At 35.5% G+C, this 11048-nt stretch overlaps 2 protein-coding genes across 4 annotated transcripts; one reads left to right on the top strand and one right to left on the bottom strand.

Moving 5' to 3' along the window:
• The first annotated feature begins 1256 nt into the window (after positions 1-1256).
• LOC125682075 (uncharacterized) lies at positions 1257-3581 on the top strand. The gene is made up of 2 exons (XM_048922465.2): positions 1257-1663; positions 3104-3581. Exons 1-2 carry the CDS (start codon positions 1520-1522, stop codon positions 3476-3478), a joined length of 519 nt encoding a protein of 172 aa, XP_048778422.1. The 5' UTR covers positions 1257-1519; the 3' UTR covers positions 3479-3581.
• Positions 3582-4749: 1168 nt separating this feature from the next.
• Positions 4750-10298, bottom strand: LOC125682074 (glutamine synthetase 2 cytoplasmic-like). 3 transcript variants are annotated; one of them, XM_048922464.2, is made up of 7 exons: positions 8478-10298; positions 7912-8073; positions 7540-7701; positions 7210-7356; positions 6689-6816; positions 6274-6473; positions 4750-5894 (listed from the first exon to the last, which is right to left on the bottom strand). In XM_048922464.2, the coding sequence occupies exons 2-7, from the start codon at positions 8063-8065 to the stop codon at positions 5615-5617; spliced, it is 1071 nt and encodes a 356-aa protein (XP_048778421.1). In that variant the 5' UTR covers positions 8066-8073; positions 8478-10298; the 3' UTR covers positions 4750-5614. The 3 variants fall into 3 exon arrangements, with proteins under 3 accessions (XP_048778421.1, XP_056009844.1, XP_056009843.1); XM_056153869.1 differs by lacking the exon at positions 8478-10298 and adding an exon at positions 8172-8441; XM_056153868.1 differs by lacking the exon at positions 8478-10298 and adding an exon at positions 8220-8396.
• Between the last annotated feature and the right edge of the window lie 750 nt (positions 10299-11048).

Here is an 11048-nt window from a genome sequence, read left to right as displayed (position 1 = left end):
TGTATCATAGCATACCCCCAGGAATTTAATACGTGTACGTCATAGTAATAAATGAGTATGAATTAAAGAATGTTTGGGCGAAGAAGATAGTTCGACAACAAATGTACTTTGCCGTTCTCACTATCCTCAGCAGTGTAAATCTTGCCGTTGCAGTCGTCCATGTAGCATTTCTTCGGTTTTATTTTGACAAACGTTAAGAATGACGTCACAAAAGCACTTCCAATTTGGGAAGACATTTGTTTTTCATAAAAACCATCTTTAGTTAATGAAATGAAGCGCAAGTTATATAGGTTTTTTTCTACAACTTAAACACGTTAAACAGTGCATTCCGCAAAAATCTAACTACCTACACTCTATAAGATCGAAAGATAATCGGGATTTGATCCCACACAAGCGTTCTTAAATAAATGATAGTATTGATGTTTTTATAAAGTGAGAATTTAAAATAGTTTCTTCTGTTGATAAACTTCTAAAGTTGAAATCGTTTGCTCTCGTTCGTGATTACATCAATACTACATGTAATGTTGACTAAATCAATCACTGGGGTTTTTTTTGGGGGGGGGGGGGGTCTGCAAGATACATGTATTGCAGTTAATAATCAATTTTGGATATACCAGCCTAATTTCTTTGATAAAGTAGAACAGAATAATTATGCAAAATTGATTTGAGGGGAAAAAAAGCCATTTCTTTCTAATTGCGAAGTTCTGTTTGTAGATGAACATAGCCGCAATTATAGAACAACTAAATTACATCATAGATAAAAGTATCCTCACCACACTATTAAAGAAAACTATCTCTAATGACAAAAGATAGCTACGAAGGCCGGCAGGGCTCACTTTTGAAAAAGTAAAAAAACAAATTATCTTAACTCGTTAGAACGATTTAATTTTCTCATTATAACGATTTAATTATATCGTTATAACAAGTTAGTATCTCATTATAACGATTTGATTATCTCGTTATAACGAGTTGGTATCTCGTTATAACGATTTAATTATCTCGTTATAACGATATACTCACTCGTTATAACGAGATTATTGAACTCGTGACATCGAGATACCAGCTTGCTGTAACGAATTCGATTTTTTTCACTTTTCAAAAATGAGCCTATCCGACTTCCGTAGATAGCACAAGTAAAATACATCTATTATATAACCATGTCTAGCAACAAGGTTAATCTACCAGATTTAATGTGCATGAGTCATGACGGGAACTCTTTCTCTTCACTTAAAACACAGTCTAATCAGATGCAATAGAATAATCTTTAATCGGGTTTCAATAATCCTTACACTTTTTTAAAACTCTTCTAAAATCTATCAAGATTAAGTAATTCGAGTACAAACTTATGAACCCATTTTGATTATTGGAATGAAATAGAAAATATCTGCCTCTTGGAATGGAAGTTCCTGGCGATGCCAGCGTGACAAGGAACCAGTAACGCTGATGAATCAATCGGTTATGCTTGGAGTTAAACACATATTGGAAGTTTGAAGTTTTGTGTGGAGTGGATGATGAACTAATGACAGAACACTTTCTAAACATGTCTGCAAAATCTGAGGCTTCACTTCCTGTTAGCTGGAGGACGGACACGCCTTCACAGATGTCCGGATACTCCCAACAATCGTCCAGAAACGGACAGTCGACTAGTTCACGTAAATCAATGGTAATATCAACGGTTATTCAAGGTTCAAACGGATAGTTCAACCTCAATTACTTCATTAAGAGTGAACAAATGTTTGTTTATAAAATTTCATGATGAAAAGTGACCTTTATCGACGGACTTAATTGTGGACTTTTATTCAGTTCATGATGTAAAACACCCCATTGCTAGTTATGATACCCGTGCGATCTTTCACATTTAATAGCATGGATCGTCTGATCAGACAACGTAGATCTAAGAATGGAAGCGTTCCGTTTTCCTTTTTTAGGGGTATATTACATTCACCAATGTTTGTCGGATTGAGCCAACACCAGGGCATCAGGTTGTGGCAAAGATTGGTTAGCTCAAACTTCCATTTTTATAATTTGCATACACATGTACATAGGTTGTTCTAATGTTTATACTAATCTGAATCGCCGAAAGCGCCTTATCTTATTGAGACCAGTTTTAAAGTTCCCAAGTGTTTGATCATTTGATCGCTTATACATCGATATAACAATTGAGGAAGCGTTTCATTATCATTCTGAACCTCTGTTTTATTAGATGAAAGTTTCTGTGCTATTAACTGTTTCAATTATCTTCTTCGTAAGATGTTTTGCTGTCAATTCATGTGGTAGACAAGTTGTATCATGAATGAACAAATGAAATTAAGTCAACGAGATTAAGTTGGACTAGCTTATTAGGCCTTGTTCCGCGTCTGGTGACCAATCCATATTATGAGATTTTCAATAAGTCACTTTTTGTGTAAAGTGGGTTGATATGTTAATAAGTTTGATAGATTTGAATTAAATTCCCGAGAAACCTTTGTATGGCTATAGAATTTTAAAATATTCAATTCCAACAGCTTTCGTAACCTTTGACCTTAATTCGAATGTTTGTAAATAAATAAGCTGGGAGCAGAGGATGTCTTCACAAATAGCAAATTTTGAGGGAGCTCAGGTTCTCGATTCTTGAGATAAATCCATGCACTGTCCGTAGTACTTAATGGTCAAAACGAATACAAGTGTATACATATATTAACGTCGCCTTCTAAATTTAACGTAGAATCGGCGTTACTCCGGCTTTAAAAAATATCTAGCTTAGAAAACTTATAAATAAGTATTTCATCTTTTACTCTTTGTCTAATAATGATACGTCTCCATATGAGTGAAAAATTCTCGAGCGAGACGTTAAGCAAGATACAATCAATTGTCTGAATAAGTATTTCATCTTTTACTTTGTGTCTAAATAAGTATTTCATATTTTACTCTTTGTCTAAATAAGTATTTCATCTTTTATTCTTTGTTCTTCGAGATAGATCCAAGTGTCGACCTTACATGTAACAGATAAACGGCTAGACATGCTGGAACTGAGACTTACACGTTGCTTAAATTCAACTATGTTTCAAGTCAACGAAAATACAGCGCTGCTATATGTTTGATGCTTATATTCTATTCATTTCAGAATGTTGCATCTGCGAAGCACTCAGGAATGCGACATCCATCATGGCGGGAACCTAAACCATTAAAGGCAGCATCTCGCCCTGCGACTGCGCAAGATGACGTGAATGGACTTCCGAGACGAAAACCAACTCTGGCGAGATCAAACACTACAATAGAATCTCGCAGAGATCGGGAAGTTCAGGGAATCGTCAATCGATTAACTGCTCCAACATTAGCAGCGAAAATGAAAACTATAGAATTCAATAAAAGGACAGCTTTTGTGGACAACAATTATTATTCGTGGTCAAATATGGCAGTGTATAAAGACCACCAAAAGATGATTTATAACGATGGGGGAGGAATAAAAAGACGGAGCACAACAGTGTCGAGGCGATAGCTCTTCCACAAAAAGCAGAATAGGCCAATTGGGTGTGATCAATCTATTTCATTTTTTAAAGTCATGTGCATATGTATTTAATAAAACCTTACTTTAAATGCTTGTATCATTAACTCATCGATAATATAAAAAACGGTTCCTTTATCGGTATATTTAAATTTCCAATGGTTTTGTCTTTGATGTCTTTAGATAGCCATGCCCTCATGAATGCAATGCAGTTGTGAAAAATGCGCGTATGAATCTTGATATATATAGTACGTCTATTTCAACAGTAGCTGGGAACTCCGACAGAAGTAAATATAACAAATAAATTTCATTGTTGAAAGTGCATGAAGGTTTGAACTGCGACGCTCCACATACTAACGCGCGATAAGAAACATGGCATTTTGTATGTTGTACATGATAGTTATTGAGTAACACCTTTATCAGACATGCCAAAGCGCAAAGTTAGTACTTTTTTTTAGTGCAAACAACATTGGAGACAAATACACGGATCTTATTACAGGTTATTCAAAAAAATATTTTGCTCCATTACGAAGATCCTATGGAGTTGTAGCCCTCCCCTGAAAACGTCAGGATAAAAGACGATCGGAGAGGGCTACATCATTGCAGCCACCATGTCCTAACCTTGTTAGGCTAACTGCTACCGATGGTCACCTGACCATCAGTCCATTTCAAGAACTTGCTTGATGTCTACTTCCTATGCCAAAGATTTCATTAGCATGTTTGTCCTCCTAAGGTCAACCGAACATATGAATTCTTAAGTAGCATTTATTTTTCTTATGTCAACCGAACATATGAATTCTTAACTAGCATTTATTTTTCTTATGTCAACCGAACATATGAATTCTTAACCACCTCCACAAAACCTGTCGCATTCCACCGCCCCACACCACATCTTCGCTGGCCAAGTGTTTACAACCCGCTCCGCTTCTCTAGGGAAGCGGATCGTCAACCCTTGGCTAGTGAAGATGACGACTCATATGCATGTATCTCAGTTCAACAGACCTTCTCTTACTAGTGACCGATACTGAACAGGGAAGCGACATTTTGAAATCAGGAGTATGCGCTGTTTATCAATGCCATCTACTGTTTAGCAGTGAATGGAATAGAAGGTTGTGTAATCCATCAGTACATGTATTTCACAATGTGGAATGTTGGCCCAAACTGGGTGTAGAAATACACGAGCTTTCCAACAAATGCCACTATTTACCACTACCTTCAGTAAATCCTTTATTACACAGCTGAAACATACAAATGTGTTTCAGTTGTTTTATGTTAATAATTTATTCTTTTTCTCATCAAGTTTAAAAACATTAACGCTAACATGAATGTGTGCAATAACGCAGTTACGCACGTATTCAACGTTACCCCATTACATCAATGCTAGAGGAATATTCCATATCAAAATAACATTAGTTATAGCATGGCTAGGCTCTTATCTGAATTATTCAACAATAAACATAACATGGCTAGGTTCTTATCCGAATTATTCAACAATAAACATAGTTATAGCATGGCTAGGCTCTTATCTGAATTATTCAACAATAAACATAACATGGCTACGTTCTTATCTGAATTATTCAACAATAAACATAGTTATAGCATGGCTAGGCTCTTATCTGAATTATTCAACAATAAACTGAACTAAACAAAGACGCATTACAAATTTTCAAAATGTTGCTATGATGATATTGATCCGCTTCACACTAAATTTCGAATTTTTTTTCTTCAAAATTCAAAATATAAGGAATTAGGCTAATACTTACTCATATTATGCGATATGAAATGGTTTGGAGCAGATTTTAACTCTCTTTTTTTTGTAAATATAAATCACTTCGTAATTTGTAAAGCACAATATGTCTAAAACCATTTTATGTAGCATAATATGGTTAATCATTAGTTTATTTCTTAACTAGAATTATTGTAAAACATTTGTAAACAACTGAACAATATTAAACAGAAAGCTATACATCAATATAAAACCATACAATTTGTTCATATCATTATTGGTAAGATATTGCCAAAATCCCATATAAAGTAATAACACCATTTAAGATATGTGAATTCTAATTCCACGAATTGCATTATACCCACGAACAAGAAAATTATACACACACAAACTTAGATTTCGTCTTAACAGGTAGTCCTTAGGATCACCTCAACAACAGCATAAGGATCACAGTTTGATGAGGGTCGGCGATCCTCTAAGTACCCCTGTCCTTCCTGTGCCACCTGGCGGGGAATGCGGATGCTGGCACCCCTATTGGCTACCCCAGCAGAAAAGTCATTTATCGTTGAAGTCTCGTGAAGTCCCGTTAGTCGTCGTCTGTTGTCCTCTCCTTCCTTAGGGTCGTACGCTCTGATGTGCTTCTCGTGACACTTGGACAGTTTGTCTATCGCTTCCTCAATGTATCTGAAAAAAGTTTGAAGGAAAATTACCATCGACTAACGTTCTAATGTCCGCGGAAGACCTCGACTTCATTGTAAGTAATGATATTTGATATTGGGCGTGTCTAGATTTATGCAAGATGTCAATAATGTTCAACTGTTATTAACGCACATCAGATCACCTGATTTATTCAGATCACCTACTCGAAAAATAGCTTGTTTTATTTATTTACTATGGAACAATAATGTAAGTCATAGACATTTTTTGAACAATATAACAGAAAATAACTTTTTTAAAACGATATAACAGAAAATAACTTCTTTTTTTCTTTTTTTTTTAAAACCCCAATATAACAGAAAATAACTTTAAAATCAAAACTAGAAATACCATTTAAACAACTCACTCGATTCCCCCGTCCTCTCTCATTTTTAAAGTGCTGTAGTTGGTGTGTGCACCTGCGCCGTTCCAGTCTCCTGGAACAGGTTTAGGGTCCAAGGTGACGAGAACCCCGAAATCTTCCGCCACTCTGTGCAAAATGTACCTGGCCACCCACAGCTCATCCCCCATAGCGATACCCTCACAGGGTCCCACCTGGAATTCCCACTGAAAGACAAACGGAAGTCGGAATGCAACGTTGGACATTTCTTAAATTTTACTTACAATGTATATATTAAGCATACGCAACTTGTTGGCAATAGACCAAGTATGATTTTTTTGAAATTTTAAGTTAATATATTTTAGTATTAAGATATAAACATTCATGATACTTGGAACATTAGAAGTATCATGTGTTGTAATCAAATTTGACCTTGACCTACCTGTCCAGGCATGACCTCGGCGTTACAGCCGGCGATTTTGATGCCTGCATACAGACATGCCCTGTAGTGAGCTTCAACTATGTCCCTCCCAAACACTTTGTTGGCACCGACACCGCAATAATATGGTCCTGCAAAAAGGAAGGAACACCTGGTAATTCATAGGATTACAATAAAAAATATAATGGTCCTATGAAAAGGAGCGGCACCTGGTAATTCTAGGGTTTGTATGATTGCATTCAATTGATTGTTAACCAAATTTCAAAAGAAAATTATTGATCTGTATATCAGAAGTCATTCAGTTTACACAACCAGGAAGAACAAACTTGAAATTCCACGGGTGTTTAGAATTTCGTAAAGTCACTCGCAGATATCTATACCTTGGGCCAACACATTTAAAAAAAAAAGTATAACCAATTATTTAAACCAATTGAAATCAAAGTGGCAATATAAAGATAATTTCAATAAATTAAGATTTGATTCTAATTATAATAACTCAGGTTAAAATAGAATTAATTACTAACCCTGGGGTCCAGGATATCCGTTTTTCGGCCATCCGTACGGATATTTGTCCACATCCAGGAGCGTGTATTCTTGTTCTATACCAAACCAAGGCTTTTGTTCAGCTGTTTTCTCACATACTTCATTACACACCTTCCGTTTGTTGGTTTCTGATAAATAAAATACGTAATCAATATTTAAACCATAAACATGAACGAATTTGACACGGGATATGACTAAATACGAGATCTTAAAGCAAAATTTGCTTGTAAAACACTATGTCCAGCAGATAATGGCATAAAGAACTAGGTCTCTTGTAGAGGATGGTATGATGAATTTACATATTGACTCACCAGCTGGTTTGTTGTTATATTTGTACACTTCACACAACACCAGTTTGTTTTTGCCAAGCCGGAAGGGGTCATTGAACAAAGCTACTGGATGAAGGTACATGTCCGAGTTTGAACCTTCCGCCTGATACGTGCTGGACCCGTCATAGTTCCACACCGGACACTCTGGGGGAAAATAAAATGCAACGATTATCGATCAATCTATCATATCTTATATATTCTATAGTTTATTACTATTCTATACTTCAGTTTTTCATAAATACATTTTAAATCAAACTTTGATAGTTCGTTAGAAATAATATCATATAGAATAGAAATTATTATTTTTTGTTACAAATCAATAAATATAGTTTGGTGTTTAAACCACCGTCTTACCTTTTGGGTGTTTGGGTTCAAAGTCCATGGTTTTGCACTTAGACCTGATCCCCTCGCCGGTACCGTCTATCCAGATGTATTCACACATCACCCGGTCATCAGGCTGGGGGAGGGCCATATAGCGCTTCAACACAGCTTTCTCCGTCACCGCCATAGTCACGTCTGAAAATTGAATACAGAAAATAAAATTCCTCTCCCAATGTCTCCTCGCTTGAAAGTATAAATAATGTTGTAGTAGGAGGTCCACTCTTTCCACATACCCACAAATGGTGCATAAACTATGAATATAGATTGAATGATGAAATCACCTTCGATACGGGCAGGTGTTCTCTCATTCGTTTGAATCGACCACTATGAATTATAGACTCCGGCTATCCAAATCATTATATAAAGTGAATTTATACCTAGATGAATTCATTACTTGAATTTATCAAATCTCTCGATTTCTCATAGATGTAGGATACGTATAAATTACAAATTTTTTTAAAGATCAGGCCTAACTGTTAAATGTACGTACATATACCATAATTATTTTTTTTATAAGATAAGTATATATATATACTTACGGAAGCAGTGTGGTCTTGATAATTCAAAGAAACGGTAAACGGGAATTTCCTTTTGAATCAAAGTTACTGTTTTTACAATATAATCCTATATTGGCCCATTGGCAGTTATAATAGTGACGGCAACCTCAGTCTGTTCTATTTATACTTTTCCGGTTCACGTAAACAATTCCCAAAGTTTCTCAAACGAAAGACGTCCTAATTTGTTTGAGTCAGTGTCGCATTATCTGAACATGTTGGAGTTGGCGTCAATCACTTCCGCGTTTCAATTTAAACTCACTCAAACAGAGGCACCTTTCAACAACACTTGCTACAAACATTTTTTTCTTCTTCATGGAAATGAAAACTGAATCTATATTCATAAAAGTGAAAGGAATATAGTGATACAGCGGTTAAAATTCCGTAGTTATGTAGGGAAATGACACACATCACATGAACTTTTGAACTTCACAAGAAATCTACAAGTTCATTAAACTTTAGGAATTTGATATATGTACTACTTACAGCCAAAATATGCAAAGAAATATATATCAACCCATGCATTGATGTGGGGGTGGGTGGGTGGGTGGTTGTTGTCCTTAAATGACTTCTCTTAGAGTTATATAGTTCTATATGGGGACACAGAATTTCTTCATTTCGTATAACGCATATTTGTGAGATCTAGAACATCGAAGAGAGGAACCGTAAACAGTGTAAACGACCTGCCGAAATGTTATACTGTCGTCCACAAGGTCATTTCAAGATTACTGCTGCGAAGTACTGCTACCTGCAATCTGTATCTAACGACATGCATGTACAAGTTATGTCATTGTATGTGTATTCATTTGTAAATATGTTACAGTCGGTTATAGGACCTATTTGAAACCATGTTTATTTGTTAAATATATACGTGTCGACTCTAAATGAAATTTACTTACTTATTTCAAACCGGGAGTGGATCAAACATCTTATTCTAATTCTAATAAGATTCCTGCTATCTTCATATTAACTATATCACAATATCAAGTATGATGTTGAGAAAGGCATCGCCACCTTCTAGCTTAATATAGAATTCCTATTTGTTTTAAAATGGGGAACAAGCACATTTTAAATGTATTTAGACACAGGTAGAATACTATGCTGATTTTCTACGAATCATGTCAATTTTAAATTGACGGTTGATATATATTTATATTAATATCGAATGCGGGTGTTTTAATATGAAGATAGCAGGACTCTTATTAGAATTAAAATAAAATGCTTGATCCGCTCCCGGTTTGATATAAGCATGTAAATTCCAGCACATGACCCCTGGTGTGGTAGATGCATAGACCTGAGATGATGGTAAAGACTTTACTGGTGTGGATGCAAACTGCTGCTGCTGACTAGCCATTGATTGTCCGATTACATTGTTGAATAGTACACTATTAGTCTCGTTCAAAATCCCACTCAGTGATATACTATTGTGATTAGATCCGCCACCGCCAGACTCGGGTTTCTTTCTTTTGTTGTTATTGTTCTTTTTTCCCTTTACCATATTTCAACCGCAATACACGACGTCTATCTAATTAATCACTTTATCACACACAACAAATCCAAAAAATGTCCAAATTCGGTCTTTTTTGCAGTAAAAAACCAGTATGTTACCCGAGTTAAAAAACACGTCCGTTCAAAAACGAAATATATTTTTTATATAGATCTATATTTGACTTTTATTTCTGTTGTTCACATTCATGAGGAAATGGCTATCATTGATACCGAAGGTAAAAACATCGACATTGTGCGGCTTTATTTTATGAAGCTGTGAACTCTACATATATTGCTACACTGTTAAGAAAATAAATGTCATTGATGTTTAATTTTTAATTGAATACTTTGTACGGTCACTCTTTCTCTCTCTGAATTACCTGTAATTATTATCGTTGTACTTGTTACCCTGATGAGTCAGTTGTCACAAAAAAATACAGATTATTATACTGTTTAGGTTCACTAAATACACATCTCTTAAATTCACTGTTGTTTTCCTGGCCTTGTTTACAAATTACAGATACGTCAGCCAGTGTGTTTACTAAACACGTGCATCTACGTCGTCAATATCAATTTGTAAGTCATAAACTGACAACACCATTGCCATTTTTATGCTTCCGAGATCCGGGGGGGGGGGGGGGGTATTTGTAATCAGTCTACCTGACAGTCTGCAACTTTAACATTGGTCATAAATTTTAACTAAATAAACTAGAAATTTCATGCTACATGTAGATATTAGGTCAAAGTTACATGACTGATAAGGGTCAAGGTCATGAAGACGACGTTGTTTTGGGTTGTTTTTTGTTTTTTTTCGTTTTTTTATTACAATTGAACTTGACTACGGCTAGCTACGGCTGGGGGCATAGTGTATCCCAATCTTGTTTTAAAATAATTTAAAATAATCACACATTTAAATGTACAGTTATGATATATATTCTGATTACTTGTATGACATCACTTTCTTTATAGGTCATACATGGCATTTTCAAACTCACGCGGTGGCTTTAATGAACCACAGTATGAGCATCCACAAAGGAACATGTATACAATAGTAGAAACATTGGATAT

Source organism: Ostrea edulis, chromosome 2 (assembly GCF_947568905.1).
Source record: "Ostrea edulis chromosome 2, xbOstEdul1.1, whole genome shotgun sequence".
Taxonomy (NCBI): domain Eukaryota; kingdom Metazoa; phylum Mollusca; class Bivalvia; order Ostreida; family Ostreidae; genus Ostrea; species Ostrea edulis.
The sequence above is the reverse complement of the archived record's forward strand: the minus strand, read 5'-3'. Positions and strand labels throughout refer to the sequence as shown.

Coding starts and splice junctions, on each gene's coding strand:
- LOC125682074 (XM_048922464.2), bottom strand. CDS start 8,065: ATGGCGGTGACGGAGAAAGCTGTGTTGAAGCGCTATATGGCCCTCCCC. Junction 7,357..7,539: donor ATATAACAACAAACCAGCTG/GTGAGTCAATAT, acceptor TTTATTTATCAG/AAACCAACAAACGGAAGGTG. Junction 6,474..6,688: donor CCGAGGTCATGCCTGGACAG/GTAGGTCAAGGT, acceptor TTTGTCTTTCAG/TGGGAATTCCAGGTGGGACC.
- LOC125682075 (XM_048922465.2), top strand. CDS start 1,520: ATGACAGAACACTTTCTAAACATGTCTGCAAAATCTGAGGCTTCACTT. Junction 1,664..3,103: donor CTAGTTCACGTAAATCAATG/GTAATATCAACG, acceptor TATTCATTTCAG/AATGTTGCATCTGCGAAGCA.